Source organism: Hippoglossus stenolepis, chromosome 19 (assembly GCF_022539355.2).
Source record: "Hippoglossus stenolepis isolate QCI-W04-F060 chromosome 19, HSTE1.2, whole genome shotgun sequence".
Taxonomy (NCBI): Eukaryota; Metazoa; Chordata; class Actinopteri; order Pleuronectiformes; family Pleuronectidae; genus Hippoglossus; species Hippoglossus stenolepis.
Window position 1 is genome coordinate 11,955,613 of NC_061501.1, and position 21,508 is coordinate 11,977,120.

Here is a 21,508-nt window from a genome sequence, read left to right on the forward strand (position 1 = left end):
ACACACACACTTAAAGGCACTGGCCCTTTCTTTAAGGAGCCACGCTACTCTTATAACATCAGGCTTCTTTACAAGTTCAGCGATGGGAGCTGTCGAGTAAAAAAAATAAAAAGCTCTTTTCTTTATTTCTAACCTGAGACTGTGCAGTTTCTCACAAGAACACGTGTGGTTCCACAAAGCGCCGCTAGGTGTCAGTGCGTCCTTAACTGTTAGTTCGCGTCCTCTCGGGGACTTTACCACGTTTCTCTGTGGGAGGGGTGCTTCTACTTTAAATCTTTTAAACACTCAATAAATAGCTGGAGTGCCGAGTGAGATTATGACCCGCGCGGTTTAGTTATAACGTCAATAACGCCGTGTCACTATCGAAACACATTAATGTTATATAGAGTTGAAATGAGCACGAGCGTCCCCCTGTGATCGCGAGTCGGTGTGTTGGTACCACTCACTGTCATGGCCGCCTGAGTGAATGGACGTTTTCGCCCCTGCTCCGCTAACGAACGTTTAGAAAAACAACAACAACCGTGTCCTCGCTTCTCTCCGAGCTCGAGTCCGTGTTTGTGTTCGTTACAGCGCGTCATGGCGGGCACCAGCACCGCGCAGAAAACATGGGAGATGTCGAACAGCATGCAGGAGGTACAGAGCATAGATGAAATTTACAAATACGACAAAAAGCAGCAACAAGAAATCCTCGCTGCGAAGCCGTGGACGAAGGAGTAAGTACACAACGGCAGTGGTGTAGTGAATGGTTTTGTTTCCAGGTAAATGTCTGGTACTTTAACGTGTCACTGTAGTTAAAACACACAGTTTGGTCACGAGTTAGCAGTTCGTCGTTAGCTAACTGCGTGGTGGCTATTCACAAACCGCATCTCGCTCCTTTTAATACCACACGTAATGTAGCTGGTGTTGATCGTGTGACGTGTCTTTGCCCCCACAGTCACCACTACTTCAAGTACTGTAAGATCTCAGCTCTGGCCCTGCTGAAGATGGTGATGCACGCCAGGTCCGGAGGAAACCTGGAGGTGATGGGCCTCATGCTGGGGAAGGTCGACGGCGAAACCATGATGATCATGGACAGCTTTGCTTTGCCGGTGGAGGGCACCGAGACCCGGGTCAACGCACAGGCTGCAGCCTACGAGTACATGGCAGCGTACATCGAAAATGCCAAACAGGTCTGACACCCACACATCTGACTTTATTCATGGCGGAGAAATTTAGAATCAAACATATCATATAGTTAATCACTGCATGTAAATGTTATTAATCATATTTATTTATAGGCAAATATAATCTAATATATAATTTAATATCAGATATATCATCACTGCCTGTAGATGTTATTAACCATATTTATGTAGATGTTATTAACCATATTTATTTATAAGGCAAGGAAGGGAGTTACTATATAAATATTACAGTATAGTATATTTCACATTCAGTGACAGAGAATGGTTATTCATATCACGCATCCCTGTGTCACCAGTATTGTTCAATTCTGTTTTCATTTCTTTTAAAGTCCAAGCTCAAATTGTTTTTCATGTTTACTACTCTCTGACATTGCTCCTCTAGACATGCTTCACCTTTTATAATCAATCAATATTTTCAGACTTTTTGTGTTTTTCAATATTTATTCCAGTGTAATAGTTTTCAAATGGTAAAGGCTTCATATCTTGGATAACAACCTGCGTCTGATCTCTTCTCCCTCAGGTTGGCCGTCTGGAGAACGCTATTGGCTGGTACCACAGTCATCCAGGCTACGGCTGCTGGCTGTCGGGCATCGATGTCAGCACTCAGATGCTCAACCAGCAGTTCCAGGAGCCATTTGTGGCTGTTGTGGTAAGACAGGAAACAGGAACCATTGTTATTTCAAGTCAAACACTTGGTAAACAGTGATTTCTAATTGCACCTCACTAAAAAGTAGTTTTGGAAAGTGAGCTCTTTTCTTTCTTAATATGACAATACACGTTGCTGTGGGTGTAACTGAGAAGGGGGTGAAATTTTTGATGCATGAGTTGTAGGTTTCCATGTTGTACAGATTAATATTTTGCTATTGCAACCGTATATGCTATTTATACTTCATTCGGTTCAGCAGTGCTTAAATGCCACGGGCATTGTGTAATTAAGTGCATATTTTCAGCACACTGACAGCAACAGCAAAGGGCTCCTGGTGGCCAGATCTGAGTAATCCCCAGAGGTTTGTGTGACCCCTGACTTTGTTTTCCTGTTCTACTGTATCTTGCTTCCTACAGATCGACCCCACTCGGACTATTTCTGCAGGGAAAGTCAACCTTGGCGCCTTCAGAACCTACCCAAAGGTAAAGCAAAGACCGCAGCTCCCTTTAGACTATACGTTTCAAAGTAATAAAAAAAATGCTATTAATGATTCTTAGAACCCTTTTCTGTTCATATTTGTAGTTTACAATTTTTGTTTAAGTCTTGTGTATCAGTTCTATTGCCTTTTATGTTTCATTTGGTTCCGTTTTAGGACTAGGTGATACAATCACCTCTTAATTATTTGTTTATTATTACATACATATATACATTGGAGAAAAGGTTTTTCTTCTGTTGTTAGGTCTCAGTATTTCCTCTTTGGATTTTCAGGGTTACAAACCTCCTGATGAAGGACCCTCAGAATATCAGACAATACCTCTCAACAAGATTGAAGACTTTGGTGTTCACTGCAAACAGTGAGTGTTGACATATACAGTCTATTAAATTGTTCTCGCCATATTTAATACTAACATAAGACCCACATTGTGTAAAAAATTTGTACCTTAATTGCAGTACTGTAAGGTACTTTGTTCTTTACTGTGTGATTGTGTTACTATGCTGTACATAGCTGATGTTTTTGTTTTGATTCATCTCTCTCAGGTATTATGCCTTGGAGGTAACTTACTTTAAGTCCTCCCTCGATAGAAAGCTCCTGGAACTCCTTTGGAATAAATACTGGGTCAATACCTTAAGCTCCTCAAGTCTCCTCACGGTAAGAAGGCAACTTCAAAAATCAAAAATGTTTGCTAATTGTTTGACATTTTGATTTATGGTTAAATATTACACTATAACTCATTGAGACATGCAGTCATCAGCCTATGATGCTGTGATTTATTGCTGCCTATTAGCAAAGCGCCTTTGTTTATTGATGTTAGTAATAAGCTTAATTTGAAACTTTCGTATAAGGGTTATAAGTATTAAAAGTTGGACCTGGCGCTAATGATACAGATGCTGTTGTGATTCATCATGGATCATCTGCTTTCCCCCAGGAGTTCATTGTAAAGATTGAAAAGCCCTCATGTGAATTCCCATTGTGGTCGCAGTCACTCTGTCCCGAGCTTCACTAAACAGTCTAAATAGGCATCGGGCTTATCCAAACAGTTAGCTCTTTGGCATTCTGGATGAAGATGAATTGACTAGATGTCAAGAACGAGCTGCTCCACGGGTGACGGGCTTTGTCAGTTGCTACACTGTCACCCTCGTCAGGGGCCCCTGTGTCATTGTGTTTTAATTACCTTTTCCACTAAAAACATGGCCTCACCTTAAGCAAACTCTTCTCAGACTTCTTTTCATTCACCACGGAGCACAGGCGGTTCCTGCAGCTTGTTACACAGATTTGCTGTCATCCTGCAAAACAATCTTGTTCTTTGTGGAAAATCTGTTGTCCAGCTCTTGTTGTCAAATTGTGCATGAATTTGCTTCTATGTGTTTGTTTGTTTGTGTTGGATGGTCAGAATTCGGACTACACCACAGGCCAAGTGTTTGACCTGTCGGAGAAGCTGGAGCAGTCAGAGGCCCAGCTGGGCAGAGGCAGCTTCATGCTCGGGTTGGACACACATGACAGAAAGTCTGAGGACAAGCTGGCCAAAGCAACACGAGACAGGTAAATGTTTTTCTTTATTTAACACTTTTGGGCAGTAAAAGATCAGCGCTGACTGTGGCTGCTTTCACATTGCTTGCTCTATATTGTACATCCTAAAAAGAAAGTAGTGGATGGTGTTACTTTTATTTAATTTTTTACAGTGTGATTAACAGCATTTTTCAACATAACTCAATTAAAGGATAATATATTATTGTGTTTATAATTAATATGTATTTCTAAAATCACATTTAACAAATAATTTCAATTAAATTCTTTTTTTATTTGAATTTAAAGTTTTTGTTAGAGATTTGAATTTGGACCGTCACGGATTATGTTTATTATTGAATAATCAGATTATTTTCTCAATCAATCAATATATCTCTTTGTATACAAAATGACTAATTGATAATTATTTCAACTCTAGGCTGAATCTGAGCGGTCCGTCGGGTTTTTAAATCTTCTGAATTGCAATACATGCGACTATAAACAAAATGAACCATGTAGTATTATTCCTTTTCCATTGATTTTGTCTTTTTCGTGCTATATAATTAAATATGTTTGAGATTAATTAACACTAGTCTTAGTAATATCAGATTCACAGGAAGACACAATAGATATAACTTTACTGTGTATTATTGTTGAAAGTCTACTGGTACCACGGTGAATGTTACATCTCTGGACACTGTATCTGTTTACTGGTGGTAATTACTGATCTCCATTTTCCACTGTGTTCTGTTTTAGCTGCAAGACGACCATCGAGGCGATTCACGGCCTGATGTCTCAGGTCATCAAGGACAAACTCTTCAATCAAATCAACACATCTGCCAATTAAACCTGGACTATGAGCTGATTTGGATTTCACCTGGAAATGTTTTCTTGTGCATGTCTAGCACTTACTGGTTTATGGTGATTTTCTTTTTTTTATTCAATTTTTTTTGTGTTTGAGGTAGCTAAGGAATACAGCAAGGACTCCTGCTCCAAAAAATAAAAAAAATATCTATACAAAATGCCAGTACTTAATGTGTGTATTTTCATACTTTTAGATAAAATTTGAGTTTTTTTTTCTGGTCAGTGTTATGCAGCATAAGCAGATATTGTACCTGGGTAATTTATCAAATTCACTGGATATTCATCTTCATGTATTCAGTCTTCGATATAAATATAATACAGATTCTTAAGGTGCACTGCGTTATTGTTTCCCGTCACGCCCTGGCTGTTGTTACAAATCCTCTTACACATCGGGCCTGTGCTCAGCTGCAGCCCAGAAATCAGACACGCGCAGCCCGGCCGCGGACCAGTCAGCCTTTCAAGCGCAGTCTGTCACGGCGTTACATAATGGAACAACAAATTCAAGTCTGCATAGGCTCAAATGGAATCGGCTGCCGTGTGTGGGACGTCTCTGCGGAGTCACTCCCAGCACAGTTTGGCTCTTGGTGGTACACAGTCCAGCGGAGTGGCCGGCTCGTCAGGTTGTGGTGTGGCAGTGATGCAGTGCAGAAACAGAAGCCGCACACACTGGAGTCCATTCACCCAACGTGTCTGCTCTCCATCCAAGCAGACACTCACCAAGTCTGCCTGTTTTTTTCACAGACAGCTGCTTTGGCCTGGGTTTGTGTCATGTCTTTTTCATGGTATTGTAATGGCTAAATGTATATTTTTTATGTCATGTATCGCAAAGCAGAGAATCCCAGCGGGGCAGAGTAGGCGTCTGTTTTTTCTCATATGCATGAGCTTTGGCACCACTTCTTATAATGATTTTCTTTAAGTATTATAAAGGTGGGTCTTTAAATTGAGGGTGCTCAGTGCAGTGGTTTAGGAATATGAATTTTATATGGTTATATTTTAATGGAATTGAAATTATTGTATAGGTTCATTGGAACACATGTTCTCCTGAAGAGCTCATGTTTTTGCCAGATATTTAAATGTTTTACATAGATGACTGTCACAGAGCTGAGAAAGTATTCAGAGTATGCACTTAAAATAGTTGCTTCCAATGTTCTGTCTTTCATGGTGATTTAAGAACCAGTGAAACACATTGAACTCGTTGGACATGTAAATATTTTGATTATCACCAGATGGACATTTGTATGCATGACTAAAGGTGGAATAGGTAAATGTATGTAAATTCTAATCAAGTCAAATTGTGGGCAGCCAAAAATCAATTTCTCTTACTTTATTCTTTTAATATTTAGCACAAAGTATGTTCCCCATTACTATAAAAATGCTTTCACTTATTGCAGTGGAATGCCTTCACCTTTGCTGTTCCCACTAAAATATATGACGGTAAATGACACTGGTATGAGAGCAGCAGGTTGATAAAGCTCATGATTAATAGCTGAAGTATTCAGATGCTCTGTTTAGTTTTGGCTCTCAGCAGAATGAGCCCTACGAGCACAGTGTTGTGTGTGAAGTGGTGGAGCCCGGCTCAGAGAGGTGCTCCACCCCCTCTCAGACATGTGGTCCTGCATAAGTGGCGTAAAGTCGCTCCCTCACAGGAAACCCAGGTCATGGCATGATATAGATCAACAATGCAGGGGTCAGTGGGAGAAGAGTGCTGTGGTCCTGACACATCACGCTGTGCACTTACACTTGGACACATAGGCACAGAGTAGCTTGTGCCACAGTATCTGCAAAAAGCATAAGTAAGGAAATATGAACAGAAGAAAGTTTTACAGTTTAGGACATTGTAAGACCCTCAACTTTATTTGTATTCATTACTTACAGTATTAGTAGCTTTTATTTAATCCAACTTCACTAGAAAATATAGTTTGCAACATTCCTGTTGAATTTCTAAAATCTATGAAATACTTGAAAACAAAGCATTATTATGGTGTAGTAGAATAACAGAGCAGGGTCTTATTTGTCTGTCCAGTATTTGGAGTTGTCCAACCAAAATGACAGCATTTCAATTTTCAATTTATATCATTTCAATATAATTTAATTTACTAAATATTGCACTTGTCCCATAATGTTGATTAAAGTAATAAAGGTGAATTTTTTAACCAAAATAATATTTGTTAAAGATAAAAAGTAACAAGATGAGTGCTGCAGCTGCCTTTAAACAGTGGGGCAACAAAGGCAGCTGCCTTCACATATCAGTGGCAGTTTCTGTTGACACCGGAAGTGCCTCTCCGATCTCCCGCTGCCACGATCTGAGCTCGCCCTGACTGATCCGCTGTGACAGCCGCGCTGCTTCCGTAGTTTCCACGGCAACTGCGCTTCTCGTCTCAAACAAAACGACACAGCTTCGTTGCTGTTCGCTGTGAAACTTCGTAGAAATTGCCTATCCTGCCCGTATTTCAAAATTCTTCATCCAGCAGAGAGGTAGGAGGGTTTAATTCATATTTGACACATTCAACGTACAAAGGGGAGATTCGATTTCTGGGCTTCTCTAACTATACGTGGATGGTATCACCACCATGTTCTGGTTATTTACGTTGTTTTAATTTATGTTCCTCACGAGCTGCACCCGGACACCTTTGAGTGTGGCGCGCTGTGTTTGACAGTGATAAACTGCTGCTCCCAAGTGAGAGAGGATCCTCCGAGGTTTGTGAGTTCACGTCATTAGCGTCTGTCCATACTTCAGCTCGTATCGATCAGGGCCTCGTGTCTCCTGTAACTTCTGCCCCATGGATGGAGATCAAGTGTGGTGAAGACCTGCAGTCACACCCCCTCTCTGTCTTCTCTCCTTGTGTTAGCTAGCTACACTCTGTACAACCAGCAATGGAGAGGTGATTAATATTAATAGAGAATAATGCCTCTGAGTAAAGTAAGTTCAAAGTGCAACATTTCATATCTCAGTGTCAGGTCAAGCTAATATATGAGCCCCGTGGGTACAGAAGAAGCTCAGGGAATTGAACACTCTAATTGCAACAAAGATTGAGTGGTCACTCCGCCTTTGGCCTCTTAGCAAGTTTGCTGGAGAACAATGATGTTTTTCCATCAATTATCCCTAACTGTGAATCGACAGTTCGGTTTTAGGCCGTTTATAGTCTAGTGTTTGACAATTTGTCATTTATGATCCCGATCGCTGAAGTAATTTGGCCTCAATAGATAAACGGAGGGAACCTCGGTTTGCCTGCCTATGTCTTTTTCAGCTCACATGTGTGTATTTGTCTCCCAGACCGACAGATGGACGGACAGCTGTAGTCAGTGCTGCGGGCTGAACGCTCGGCTGAAGCTGAAAAGGATCCTTTCTGAAGGTGTGTCTGTGAGCAGCCACCATGGTACAGCTGAACATAGATCTGATCGCTAAATCCAGAAACCACTTCAAGAAGAAAAGGGGCCTCTCCTTCCCCGACTACCTCAAGACACTTACGCACCTTCACTTCTCCAGCAAGAACATCGAAGACATTGTAAGTGTCCGTTATGGCATGTCAACCATTCTTTGCTTTTCTTGCTCTTTTATGCCTCCATGTTTTGATTTGATTTTCAGGGTGATGTCTCCATGTGCAGAAACCTCACTGTTCTGTACCTGTACGACAATCAGATCACAGACATCTGCAACCTCGGCTTTGCCTCCAACCTCACCCATCTGTATATGCAGAACAACAACATTGCTCATATAGACAATCTCTCGAATCTGCAGATGCTCTCCAAACTGTGAGTGTTAAAAGTGGAACTCATTGTTGTCCCGTTCGTCGGGCTTGAGGTTTGTGGAAACATATGTGTGGTCTTTTCGTCTCTGCAGGTATCTTGGTGGAAACAGGATCGCAGTGGTGGAGGGCTTAGAGCAGCTCCGGGAGCTCAAGGAGCTTCATCTGGAGAACCAGAAGCTGGCACCAGGGGAGAAGCTGCTCTTTGACCCCAGGACTCTCCTCTCACTCGCTGTATGACCTATTTTCACACTGTTCAGTACAAATTTAGTTCATACACACTCCCGAAATGATTTGAGTTGTCCTCCTTTGAAATTATATGTATTTTAAGTCATGGAAAGGTCAGAGAAACGGCTCATTTTAACTCTTTATACAAAATAATGTGTGTGGCGTATCAACCCGGTAGGTGATCACATCCAGTGTAAAAGATTTCAGATTTCTTCGAGACGAGTGATCCCTGTAAAAGCAGAATATTGTGCAGGGTTTGATGATGTCAAAGGGACCTCTGTTGCTCTCTCCGGTCTGACAAATCAGTTAGGTCTGTTTACTGCGTTTACTGGCCAGGCCATGGATAAACACACCAAAAGTCTCAGCTTCTTGTTTGTTTGGATAATTAAAGAAATTGCTGTGCAAATTTGAAGAGTTCCAGCTTTTTATAAATGTGCCGTTGGAGAACTTCAAACCAAGATGAATATTTAGCAACAGCACTATCTAAGAGTATGATTTGGACACGATCCTAGTGGTTCAGGCTCATAAAGAGGGCAGATGCAGATGCTTCATCCAAATGGATCAAAAACAAATAAAAAGATAAAAACTGTACCATAAGTTTGGATTTATTTTGGACACACACACAATAGTTTTGTAATGTTGTTCCTCTCAGAAACAAATTGTAGACGGTGGTATTTTCTTTGAGTGTGTGTGTGTGTGTGTGTGTGTGTGTGTGTGTGTGTGTGTGTGTGTGTGTGTGTGTGTGTTTGTGTGTGTGTGTTTGTGTGTGTGTGTGTGTGTCCATAATAAACACAAATTAATGTACTTTGGGATTTTCTCCTGTTTATGGGAATATTTTAAATGTGCTTGATTCTCCTCCTCCTCTCCCGGGGCTTCTTCATGTTATGCTTATTTGTGATATTCTCTCATTTTATTGACTGTAAAATGAAATCTGATTCATTTGCACAGGAATCTCTTTGTGTCCTGAACATCAGTAACAACAACATTGATGATATCAGGGACCTGGCGGTGCTGAGGGAAATCCAGAATTTTTCTGCTGCTGACAATGAATTACACAACCTGGCGGTAAATATAGCTTCTTCTTTTTTTTTTTTTAAGTGTCTGAAACAAGCTGCACTTCAGGGATTCTTCTCCAGTGTGACAGAGGTAGATACTGGCTGTGTGCTGTGCGCCGCAGTCAAAGTAAATAGCACCACATCACAGCATGACATGCCATATTTAAGTCAACATACCACGATTAGTCGATCAGGTCATCATGAATATTGTTCCGTAGCTTTCTGCAGTGATGTGTGAAATGAGATGGAGAACAGGGTTCTAAAGAACCAAATCCTGCAAATCCTGCCATAGGTTCCCAGTCTGCATGACTTGCACAGGGTCAGAATTATTCAACAAATCAACCAGCCTTTCCCCCTGAGACTTTTCTCGCTGACAGCTTTAAACAAGCACAAGTTTCTCCTTTTCCTTGGGAGGCAGATTTTTCCTCTCTGCCTTAGAATCCTCTGTTTGATACCCTAAACCACCGCTACTTAACTTTATGGGGGATTCATCTGATGCAGAGATATGATTTATGCCCAGTCACTTCTTTGAAAAATGACCTGCTTGATTTTTTCTGTTTGAATTGATTTACTAACTGAAACGGTTGATGGCTTCATAAAAAGGGAATAATTCCTCTTCTTTTTTTTATTAGTGCTTCACACCCGGATGACACATTGAAAGCATTTTGTTATTGACTGCTTTGCTCAGGCTACTTTCTCAGCACAAATGATTTGCTTTCGAGAAGTTGATGCAGGTAATTGTTGTACACGTGCCATTTTTAGCAGATAACTCCTATAATTTATTCAACCCATCTGCCAATATTGATTCGGCAAAGACAGCACTCCAAAGGATCAGTCCCTTCTTCGGCGCATTTGGTCAGAGTCCAGAGGAAACGTTATGGATTTTTAAAATAGATTATGACAGGCAGTCAGCCAGGGTGACAAATGGGGAGCATCTTCCGGGGCCGTTAGCTGTGTGCAGGGCAGAGAGGACGGGGGAATCGAAGCCCTGGTCAAATACAGGTTCATAACTGGCCCATCATTAGTCCAGGCGAGAGAGCTGGCCAAGCTCAGCGAGTATCCAGCCTTTGCTGCTCTCCACACCCCCGCGTGGGGGGCAATTTGGGGCTGGGCTGCTCTTCGGTGAGGGCCTTCTGAGTGACAGCCCTGACACGATCATTTATCAAAGCCTGGGAGCGCGCGGTGCTCAGGGGTCCCCTCTGAACTGATTGCAGCACGAGCTGGAAAAGTGGAAGCGCTTTGGCCAAGACAGGAAGGCAATGAACAATCAGAGCGTGTCCAGAGAGTATTCATATTTCCAGGCTTGGATTAATGTGCCTTTAGATAAACATACAACTGGAGGCAACTCGCTGGAGGAGCCAGCCTCACACTGCCCCAGGAGAAAACTTGTAGTTACATGACACCGGCGACACTGTTTATTAAAATAGACTGATGTGTTGTTTATGCACTTCCCCCTGGCCCTTGTACTTCACATTAGCATTCACTTACACCGGGTCTTTAAAAGTTTTCTGATGTTTGTCTCTGATTAGTTATCATATCAGAAAAAATGTGTTTCGGAGAAAGTTTTCTATTAGTCATTGGGTGTGGTATTGCCATTTGAAACGAAAACACAACACATAAGAAAAAGAGTCTCTTTTTCTGCATTTTCAGGAGTTGGAGGATGTGTTGGGCTTCTGGCCTCAGCTGCTTCAAATGGATCTGAGAGGAAATCCTGCGAGTAAAAAACCAAAGTACAGAGATCGTCTAATTACCACATGCGAAAGACTCGGTAGAGAATTACTAATTTTCTTGCTCAATGGCATTTGACTGATACTTATTTATTTTCAATTAATAGTAACATTTTTAAAAACCTGTTCACTCTTACAATTCAAATAATTCTTTTTGTTTTTTTTGAATTCCTCATATATTTTTGCAGGGGTTCTTGATGGAAGGGAAATTAATGAGTTCACCAGACAGTTCCTCATTAACTGGAAAACATCCAAAGAGGCCAAGAAGAAAAAAAACAACACTCTCATGCTGCCTGGGCCGTTGAGCCCCGATCCCTTTACAAGTTAGTCACTCAATTCTGAACTTTCTTTTATTGTCCCCCTTTCAATCCACGTTTCTGATTTAATGTGCATGTTGGTTATTAAGGTTTACTGGCTATGTGATAGTTTGGATACTGGGCTACATCCTTGAAACATTTTTTATAGATTTCAAAATCCCTAAAAATGTGTTCCCTTGATTTTTTGACTTTTATAGTATTTTCTGTTCCCATTTTAGTCATCATTCTTTACTTAATTATTCTGGGTCAGTTTTACGTGTGTGTGTGTGTGTGTGTGTGTGTGTGTGTGTGTGTGTGTGTGTGTGTGTGTGTGTGTGTGTGTGTGTGTGTGTGTGTGTGTGTGTGTGTGTGTGTGTGTGTGTGTGTGTGTTCTCTTCTGACTTTGTTTGTATTCCAGATGACTTTAACATGGCTCAGCGTCCACATCCCGGTCACATCTACAGCCAAACCAGGCAGAGGTGGAAGCCACAGCAGTCGCTCAGCTCCACTGTCATCGCTCACACAGATCTCAGCTGTGAGTACACGTTTCTTTCTAGACTGACTCCGTTTAATTATTTACTTTTGTAGATGTTAAATTTCCCTGATGTTACACCAACCACACACATTCAGCTTTTCTATAGAATTCACAATGACCAATAGATTTGATCTCCCCAAACACTCTAATCCATCTTATTTCTCCCCAGAATTAAATGTTTTTTATGGTATCTGTTATTTCACGTTTTCAACATTTTCTTGATCAGCATTTTTTTATGTAATGGGAATGTCATAAAAAATTATCTCTATTAGGACATTTAACCCAAAATTCTGGAGATTTCAATGAACGTTGAGCCGTAATCTGCTTCCTTTTGGTTTTATCTGAACTCTAAGGACATTAACGACAACATTGATGATTCCTATGAGGGGGCTTCACAAGGTGGCAAAGGTGCTGAGGACAAACCCACCAGTCCGATGACCTGTCCACCCACAGCCCAGAACTAACAGAGCTACTGCTTTATTCACTGTTCAATTCAGCTGCAGATCTTTTATCATATTAGTATTTATAGTCGGTGTCCTCCACTCGGTGTGAGCTCCATAGCTGTCAAGTCCTTGCAGTCCTTGACCCATTGGATTATATCGTCTGCCTTGTCTGCTTTCAAAGAAATACTGTCACATCTTCAAATGTTTTGATTAAATCTTTGTCTTAACTTAATCTGCGTTGTTATGAATGTAGCTTAATAAGGCTGAAATATGTTAAGAAGATGAAACAACAGGAATAGCTTGCTTTTCGTTCAGAATTTTGACCCCGCTGCGTTTCTCCTCTTCACTTTCGGATTCCTTTATAATTGTATTTTATGGGGTCATTATGCGACATTAGTAAGTTTTACGAATGAATCTGATGTTGTGTGTGTGTGTGTGTGTGTGTGTGTGTGTGTGTGTGTGTGTGTGTGTGTGTGTGTGTGTGTGTGTGTGTGTGTGTGTGTGTGTGTGTGTGTGTGTGTGTGTGTGGTTTCTCTTCTTCTACAAATGATCCAGGAGACGTAGAGTGGCACAATCTGCATGATCGCTCTGCCCTGATATTACAAGGCCAACAACACATGCTTCTTTTCATCTACTCACCTGGGATCAATGACTCATCCCTCTGTTATCGTGTGTAACAAAACGGATGTAGCTGTTGTCATCCTTGTTACTAAATGTTTGGATGAATTTTTAGGAGCCACGTGGGCGTGTAACCCCAGAAAGATGTTGGGGGGGGGGTGTAATTAGGGAAACCAGCTTACTTAACCTCCTCTTACTTCACCTTGTAATTAGCGTCCCGGGGCAACGCTGGTGTACTTCATCCTTACAAAAACAATGTTTATTAAGAACAGTCCGAGGACATACACATTATGAATAATTCCTTTCATTAATTTGCCGACATCTCCGTTTGGAGCCCTGGAAATCAGAGTGATTAATTTATGACTCTCACAAGAATTTCCTCCAACGCCTGCCTGTTGATTGCAGCGCTGCAGTTTATTTATTAGCTGCTCCAATGCAATTCAACACACCCTGACAATTAGTCCCATGTTTTGCATATCGCCTTACACTTGTCAGCTTGTCTTCACGCTCCACCGCAAATAGCCTTTTGACGATATAGCCTTTATAGTGAAGCACGATTTTGAGGTAATTTTGACTCAATTTCTTCCCGTTTCCCACTGTTTGATAGGCTTGAAAAAAAAATACAGTGTCAGGTTCGTAGCCAATTAGAGCGAGGATGTGGCTCTACCACATTTCAGCGTTCGAGGAAAAAGGGAGTTGTGCCTCTGGCGTCGAAAACGAGCCTCTGCTGCCCTCAGAAATAAGTTGGGAGAGGGGGAAAGGAGCGGACTTCTCCTTCAGGAGGGAGTGATTAATTAGGTCGGAGGGAAATACTCGTCCGCCGCTTTGTGTATCCAATAAATTAAGGGCTCCTGAGACTTCTACGCACACAGGTGAAGTGTTTGGATGCGCGCACAGGAGGGAGCGTTGCGCGCCTTCTCTGCAGACGCGCCACTTTATTTAAGGATAAGCTGGACGTCGACTGGGACTGTTCCGCGTTGAAGAGCCAATTCTCTGCCCCATCGAAGCCCTCTTTGGATCGCCTTCATGTCGTTTCTCCAGACGTTGAGAAACACCAGAGGTAAACTCTATATTACAGAGATCCCACCAGTTTGTGCAGGGCTAAACCCGCTGCAGGGACTCTGACATGTCACCGAGCCATCAGCACCAATTCTGTTGTATTTGCTGGAACTGTGGATAAATATCTGTTGTCATACGGATTGTCAAAGTTTTGTAAGGAGATTAACTGTAGAGGAGTTGTCTGTTTGGATCAGCCTGCAATTTGACAACAAACATCTCAAAAAAGACAACTTAAGTTATGGTTTAATAAATACACAAATACAATAACTTACATATACAATTGTAGATTACAGTAGGCTATAAGTTAAAGGGTTAAGTTTAATAGAACAGAAGGTTAATGACTGAAAATATCATAAATAAAAAATGTGTTATATCTAAATTACTCTTTGTCAGTTTTCACTTAAATTCATATAAATCGTGCCATGCAGGTTAAACTATTAAAACTAACTTCTGATATCGAACTTTCAGGTCTTTAATCGCACTCTGATGGTGGGAAGACAGACGCTCCGAATGGACAGCGGCACTTGCTCCGGGACGGTGGCGGACGAAACCCCGCGTCGAGTCCCAGCTCAAGCCCCAGTCCGGACGGTGGTCGCCGGGAGCTCCAGCGGGCCAGGGTGCTCCAGGGCGGCTGCAGCGGCGGCGGCGGCCTCGGCGGCCTCGGCGGCAGGGGCGGCCGGCGGCGGCGAACGCGGCTCGGGAGAGGAGCCGAGTGCAGACGCTGAGGAACGCGTTCCTGGAGCTGCAGAGGACTTTGCCGTCGGTGCCGCCGGACACCAAGCTGTCCAAACTCGACGTGTTGATACTGGCCACCACATATATTGCCCATTTGACTCGGACACTGCAGGAGGAAGGTGCGGAGGAGGGAGAGAGCACAAAACAAACAGAGGCGTTACACTCATTGAAGGGTGATGGCTACCTGCACCCAGTGAAGGTCAGTAATAATGAAAACAACAATAATAACAACCATCATAATGATAATCGTAATTTAGGTTTGTTACATTGGTTTTATGTGTCAGATTTGTGTATTCAGCATTTATTTAGTTTCGAAATTATTTTAGTAGATCTGAAAAAGGAAAACTTATTATTCTTATCTTATATGTGACTTAAATTGTCATTTCTTCTATGCATGCAACATCCTCCTCACTGGCCTTTTGGGGCCTATTTGAGATATATACTGTATATATCCATTTCTCTTTCACTAACATATGAAATGTCTTTGCAGAAATGGCCGATGCGCTCCAGACTGTACGTCGGTGCCTCCGGACAGTTCCTGAACAACACACGCTCCTCAGAGTCAGAGAATCAAGGTCCATCATCGTCCACCTCCAAGAAATAAATCACTTGCGTGGAGCAGTTTCCCATTTGCATGAGTTGATGCTGTTTCGGGCCTCATCATGTGTCCACTGACTGTAGAACAATTATCCTTCACCTGAATTCACTCCCCCCCACACAAGCCCTACCAGTAGGAAGACGTTGTAAATTAATATATTACTTGTGAATTTTTATTGTATTTTTTTTTTTTTTCAAAAGAAGGCATTTTACATTTTGTTGTTGTTATTTTGGCTGATCCCTGTTTGGCCCTGCATCGTGCAGTTCCATACATGTCGCGATCATCTGCAGAAATTCCGCGGGGTAACGAGTCCGTCATGCTTGAGCTGTGCACTTTGAGTTGAAAACATTTGCACTAAATGCATGTGTGAATAACTTAACATCTGTCATGTGAAGTGGTCTGTCAGCGAGAGTCAACAATGGAGGCTCTCCAGCTCATGTTCCGGCTCATTTTTACACGCATGCTTGTAAATGTGTTTGTGAATAAATGACCTCGGTGAAAGAGAAGACGAGTCTCCGAAGGTCTTTGACGATGATTGAAAAAAAAAGAAAGAAAAGAAAATCTATGAAAAACGCCCCAGTCGACCCGACCTGTTTATGCTATTAAAAAGAAAATAATACAATTTATATTTATTTAAATAATATATGATCCGCATTTGTCAGGACATATTATTATTATTATTATTTTTATCTGACAATTTAAGTTTACTCTTGTGGTCATTGGTTGCTGTACGTATACTCAGTTACAGGCTAGACTCAGGTTTTAATAGGTGAAAGCACAACATTAATTTGCAGCATAAATACTGACTAAAGAGTATTCTTTAGTATTCTTTAGTCTGATAGAGATCCAATGCCTTAAACGAGAAAAGAAAGCATATTATACAGATAGATGATTAAATGTATGTAGAACATATTGTTTCAGCTTCAGCTGGGCTTACACTTTGACAACAACGAGTTTGAAAAAGAAATCCAACAATAATCAGGCTACCCATATTTCTAGAAATCAACAACAGCTATTTTCATGGCGTAAATAATAAGAAAATAAACCTCACACATGAAACATTTCAACATTTTGGCAACAACTAATTTGGAATGATTAAGTTTATATCTTTTAGATTCATACATTTCAAAATGCGCAGGCAGATCACAACATGTTATGGGAGGAAGGACAGTAAATATTTATTGTTAATAGTTTGTAGGATATCGGGGAGGTTGTAGTTAAAAAAAGACCCACGTCTATTTTGAACGTCTTTTTATAAATATAATAAAATAACCCGGATTCCAGTGCTGGCACTTGTGGGTAATGAAAAGGAGTGAATGCATTAATCCGCGGGTTTCCTTATTGAAATGTAAACGTCATAAATAGTGCGAGGTGTTTGACGCTCCTCACACGCGTCAGTGCGCAGATCTACGGCGCAGTGTCCGGAGCCGGGACCGGAAGAGCTGCCTCTTGTCCCGGAGACACGGTGGAGAGCGGTCGTGCTTCCTCCTGCGTCCCGGCTGAGCGATGACCTCTTCGGGATGAATCTCCAGTAATGCAGGTAGGCGACGGTGGAGTGGGGTTTGTGTGTTAAATTGTGCAACTCGTCAACGTGCTCCCGGGCGAAGTCGGAAAAACCCATTTGAAACCGACCCTGGCCTGCAGGCAGTTAGCATGAAGCTAGTTAGCATGTCCGCCACGTGGGTAACACGAGAGCGCGTTACAGCTGATCTGCAGTGGTTCTCGTGATGATTTAAACGCCGTAATAACCTATAATATGTCAGTATAATACACTCAGTCAAAGTTGATCAATTTAATTTAGTATTGCACGTTAATTTCTCTGATCTCTTGGCAACTGCCCTGTAAAAACCCGTGGATTTGAAAAGGAACTTAAATTGGGCTCAAGTTTTGTCACAAACACTGCCATGTTGCAGGTGTAATGTAGAACCAGTCTAACCCACCGATTCGGTTTCGGTGTCTGTCTATAGACGGGTCCCATCCCTGAAGTAACGCAATAAATCATTCTTAGAGACAGTTCAAAGGGGGACGGCGCCCCCCCACACCCGTGTCACTGCTTCACACAGCACCGTATCTGGCTGTGTCCAGGGGTCAGCAGAACAGCGGCTGGTAAGGGAATCGACCCCCCCCCCCACCCCCCCATTATTTCACCGTGGAAAGTCATCATGATCTCTTCTGAGGACTGGAGGTCATGGCAGAGGTCATGACCTGCTGTTGAACCCGTCCTCAGACCTGCGATGTCGGCCGTGCTCCCAAGCTGCGTTACACTGTCCCCTCTGACCTTCGGGTGATCAGTCATCTGTCCTGGCCATATTGGCTATTCCTTCAGTACTTCTTATTCATGCGAGCTAAGAATCAATACGAGACTCCTGAGAGCAATTAGTTGTGAGGTTTGGTTAAGTTACTGTGACAGACTTGTGGGGTTTGAATCGTGGCTGCATTTAGGGATGAAAACATATGAAGACTGGAAGTGTATCGTGATTTTTATATGCATGTGGCTTTTGTCTTTATAGGAATGCAGGGGGAAATGGCGGATTCAAGCAATAACTGGCCCATTGTCAGCTAATATAAAGGTATGTTAAGGTATTAATAAACATTTGAAATCAATCACAATGATAAATGACCAAAGTGTCCAAATGCTCAGTGTTATCTGGGTACTTAGTAATTCTTTGTATCAGATGTCAGACCACCACGGCAAACTTCAGATGAGCAAATGCCTGTCATCCCTCTGTGGATGTTAAGGCGATTGCTCAGGTGGTCGACAGTTTTTGGTTATGTGGTGTTTTTGGTGACGGGGAATTTGTGCTGCTAGAATAATGACTTCACTCTATTGCCGTTTACCCATCAGACAATAAGGTGGTGAAACTGTGACTAACTGAAACGGCAGCACAATGGTTTTTTTTTTATAAAAGATGCAGATAATTGTTTTCCAACGTTAATCTTAGTCCTGTAATTTCTCGTTTCAGATGATTTAGGTTACAAGGTGTGGTGCCTGGCGATGCACCTGATTTAATCATGCGTGTGTCCTGTGCTAAAGAGGAGGTGAGTTTCTACATGTATGATTATATTTTTGAATGATTGTGGTAGAGTTGCATTGGAGAGCAATGCTCAATGCGTCAAACTTTGACAGAATTCCCAAGCCCAATTATTTGTTTCACCAAATAACTCAAACAGAGAAGTCAAAAATGGTCAGTCTTGGATATTTTTCTGAACGTTGAGCATTGGCCGCTCTTGCAGCTGGAATAGTGATGAGTTAACAAACTTTGCCGTTTACCCGTCAGACAACACAGTGGTGAGATTGTGACGACTGAATTACCAGCTGCAACTTTATTGTCACCCTGCTTAATCCAAACCCTATGGTGTGATAGTTGGTCAATCCCATTCCTGTTTTTGTTTTTCCTTCAGTTGCCTCTGATTACATGAGGTGACAGGATGAACCTGGTGTAATCCCTTGTGTCCTGTGCTGATGCGGTGAGTCCCCTACTACAGTGCGTCCTTTTTAATGCTCCTGGAGCACGGTTATATTTAAAATATTTTGTTTGTAGAATAATAGCATTGGAAAGCATTTCTCAATAAATCCAAACTGGTTAAATATCTTAAAACCCTGATTACTAGTTTTAGTTTAACTTGCTCAATAGCAGATAAATCCAAAATGGCTCAAGTCTATTATCTTTCTGGACTGTGAGCCATGGCAACTTTTGCAGCTGGAATAGTGATGAGTTAACAAACTTTGCCGTTTACCCGTCAGACAACAAAGTGGTGAGACTGTAACTACTGAATTACCAGCTGCAACATTAGATTTACCCTGCCCAACACTATTTTTCTTTTTGGTCAATCTCATTCCTGTAATTTCCTGTTATTCCCTCAGGTGCTTCAGATCCTATGATGTGGTGGCTGGAGATGCACCTGAAGTATAATCCTGTGCTGATCAGGAGGTGAGATCATATCTACAGCATGTTATTTTTTACATTGCGGATTATTGGTGCTGCACAAAACAATATGATATCTTAAAACACACAACTAGTCCAACCTGGTAAACTATTACTTGCACCAAAACGGCTCAATTCTTAGATTTTTGTTTTTTTTTACATTGAGAGCTAGTACCTCTTGCAGCTGGAATAGTGATGAGTTAACAAACTTTGCCGTTTACCCGTCAGACAACACAGTGGTGAGATTGTGACGACTGAATTACCAGCTGCAACTTTATTGTCACCCTGCTTAATCCAAACCCTATGGTGTGATAGTTGGTCAATCCCATTCTTGTTTTTGTTTTTCCTTAAGTTGCCTCTGATTACATGAGGTGACAGGATGAACCTGGTGTAATCCCTTGTGTCCTGTGCTGATGCGGTGAGTCCCCTACTACAGTGCGTCCTTTTTAATGCTCCTGGAGCATGGTTATATTTAAAATATTTAGTTTGTAGAATAATAGCATTGGAAAGCATTTCTCAATGAATCCAAACTGGTTAAATATCTTAAAACCCTGATTACTAGTTTAACTTGCTCAATAGCAGATGAATCCAAAATGGCTCAAGTCTATTATCTTTCTGAACTGTGAGCCATGGCAACTTTTGCAGCTGGAATAGTGATGAGTTAACAAACTTTGCCGTTTACCCGTCAGACAACAAAGTGGTGAGACTGTAACTACTGAATTACCAGCTGCAACCTTAGATTTACCCTGCCCAACACTATTTTTCTTTTTGGTCAATCTCATTCCTGTAATTTCCTGTTATTCCCTCAGGTGCTTCAGATCCTATGATGTGGTGGCTGGAGATGCACCTGAAGTATAATCCTGTGCTGATCAGGAGGTGAGTTCATAACTACAGCATGTTATTTTTTACATTGCGAATTATTGATACTGCACAAAACAATATGATTGTATCTTAAAAAGCACAACTAGTCCAACCTGGTAAATTATTTCCGAACCCAAACTATTACTTGCACCAAAACGGCTTAATTCTCAGACGCTTTTTTTTTTTTTAACATTGAGAGCTAGTACCTCTTGCAGCTGGAATAGTGATGAGTTAACAAACTTTGCCGTTTACCCGTCAGACAACAAAGTGGTGAGACTGTGACTACTGAATTACCAGCTGCAAGTATAGTTTTACCCTGCCTGTGACGCTGTTGTCCCAATGTTCTGGATTTCACATTTAACAGGAAATGCCATCTTGACCCATCAACGTGTAATGGTTGAGTGCTGTGTATAGAACTGATTCATTTCCGTTTTTAACAGATAAGCAGCTGCTGTAATGGAGCCAAAGTCTAAATGCTAGCGTTATCTCATCCCAAAATGTATTCTCATGTTCATTTCACTGGTTTATGCCCGGTTTTTGAAGTAGTTATGATGAATTCATCTTATCGCCGTTTACCCATCAGACCAAAATGGGCTGCTGAGAATGTGACTAACTGAACTAAAAGACAAAGATGTAAAACCATAGAAAAGTTGTTATTCCCCCAATTAAACTGATATTTATTTTGTATTTATTGGCAGGGTTACGGAGCCAGTTGACTGATCACATGTTTATGCGAAAACCAAATTTCAAAGGTAGGTACCAACTCCCAATCCATGTCAACTTGTCATCATTTATCATTACATTTATGTTGCGATTGACATTTAGCTGTTTGCACATCATTCATTGTCATTTCTCTGACTGTTGTCCATGTCTTTTACAGTGTACCTGGAACTGATGGATCACCATTTGGCAGATTTATTAGAAAATATTTTTCTGAATAAAACTTGTTTGCAAAAAATGCCTGGGCTTGATCTGAGTTATT

The 21,508-nt window shown here is 41.5% G+C and overlaps 3 protein-coding genes and 1 long non-coding RNA gene across 7 annotated transcripts; all 4 read left to right on the forward strand.

Moving 5' to 3' along the window:
* Nucleotides 1-424: 424 nt before the first annotated feature.
* cops5 (COP9 signalosome subunit 5) lies at nucleotides 425-4,857 on the forward strand. Its single transcript, XM_035142994.2, has 8 exons — nucleotides 425-713; nucleotides 935-1,169; nucleotides 1,705-1,833; nucleotides 2,247-2,312; nucleotides 2,599-2,684; nucleotides 2,869-2,980; nucleotides 3,723-3,871; nucleotides 4,592-4,857. Exons 1-8 carry the CDS (start codon nucleotides 577-579, stop codon nucleotides 4,680-4,682), a joined length of 1,005 nt encoding a protein of 334 aa, XP_034998885.1. The 5' UTR covers nucleotides 425-576; the 3' UTR covers nucleotides 4,683-4,857.
* Nucleotides 4,858-6,950: 2,093 nt separating this feature from the next.
* Nucleotides 6,951-13,479, forward strand: ppp1r42 (protein phosphatase 1, regulatory subunit 42). Of its 3 annotated transcripts, none has more exons than XM_035142969.1 (9): nucleotides 6,952-7,174; nucleotides 7,974-8,205; nucleotides 8,286-8,452; nucleotides 8,541-8,679; nucleotides 9,622-9,738; nucleotides 11,379-11,496; nucleotides 11,644-11,778; nucleotides 12,170-12,286; nucleotides 13,285-13,479. In XM_035142969.1, coding segments are annotated over exons 2-9 (927 nt in total). In that variant the 5' UTR covers nucleotides 6,952-7,174; nucleotides 7,974-8,073; the 3' UTR covers nucleotides 13,287-13,479. The 3 variants fall into 3 exon arrangements, with proteins under 3 accessions (XP_034998858.1, XP_034998860.1, XP_034998859.1); XM_035142968.1 differs by lacking the exon at nucleotides 13,285-13,479 and adding an exon at nucleotides 12,640-12,956 and having other exon boundaries at nucleotides 6,953-7,174; XM_035142967.1 differs by lacking the exon at nucleotides 13,285-13,479 and having other exon boundaries at nucleotides 6,951-7,174; nucleotides 12,170-12,616.
* Nucleotides 13,480-13,504: 25 nt separating this feature from the next.
* Nucleotides 13,505-16,064, forward strand: LOC118098812 (transcription factor 24). Its single transcript, XM_047337904.1, is given in 4 exon segments — nucleotides 13,505-14,953; nucleotides 14,956-15,065; nucleotides 15,068-15,340; nucleotides 15,632-16,064. Coding segments are annotated over 4 exon segments (558 nt in total). The 5' UTR covers nucleotides 13,505-14,892; the 3' UTR covers nucleotides 15,746-16,064.
* A 1,069-nt stretch (nucleotides 16,065-17,133) lies between these two features.
* LOC118098814 lies at nucleotides 17,134-21,502 on the forward strand. 2 transcript variants are annotated; one of them, XR_004694213.2, is made up of 9 exons: nucleotides 17,134-17,279; nucleotides 18,250-18,309; nucleotides 18,703-18,778; nucleotides 19,142-19,207; nucleotides 19,605-19,671; nucleotides 20,018-20,083; nucleotides 20,475-20,541; nucleotides 21,225-21,278; nucleotides 21,407-21,502. It is a non-coding gene; the product is annotated as an uncharacterized LOC118098814 (long non-coding RNA). The 2 variants fall into 2 exon arrangements; XR_007032247.1 differs by lacking the exon at nucleotides 19,142-19,207.
* The last annotated feature ends 6 nt before the right edge of the window (nucleotides 21,503-21,508 follow it).

Bases quoted from the DNA above. Each gene is read 5' to 3' on its own strand.
- ppp1r42 (XM_035142967.1), top strand. From the start codon at position 8,074: ATGGTACAGCTGAACATAGATCTGATCGCTAAATCCAGAAACCACTTC. The intron at 8,206-8,285 runs GTAAGTGTCCGT...TTTGATTTTCAG, and splicing joins GCAAGAACATCGAAGACATT to GGTGATGTCTCCATGTGCAG. The intron at 11,497-11,643 runs GTAGAGAATTAC...ATATTTTTGCAG, and splicing joins TACCACATGCGAAAGACTCG to GGGTTCTTGATGGAAGGGAA.
- cops5 (XM_035142994.2), top strand. From the start codon at position 577: ATGGCGGGCACCAGCACCGCGCAGAAAACATGGGAGATGTCGAACAGC. The intron at 2,313-2,598 runs GTAAAGCAAAGA...TTGGATTTTCAG, and splicing joins CCTTCAGAACCTACCCAAAG to GGTTACAAACCTCCTGATGA. The intron at 3,872-4,591 runs GTAAATGTTTTT...GTTCTGTTTTAG, and splicing joins GCCAAAGCAACACGAGACAG to CTGCAAGACGACCATCGAGG.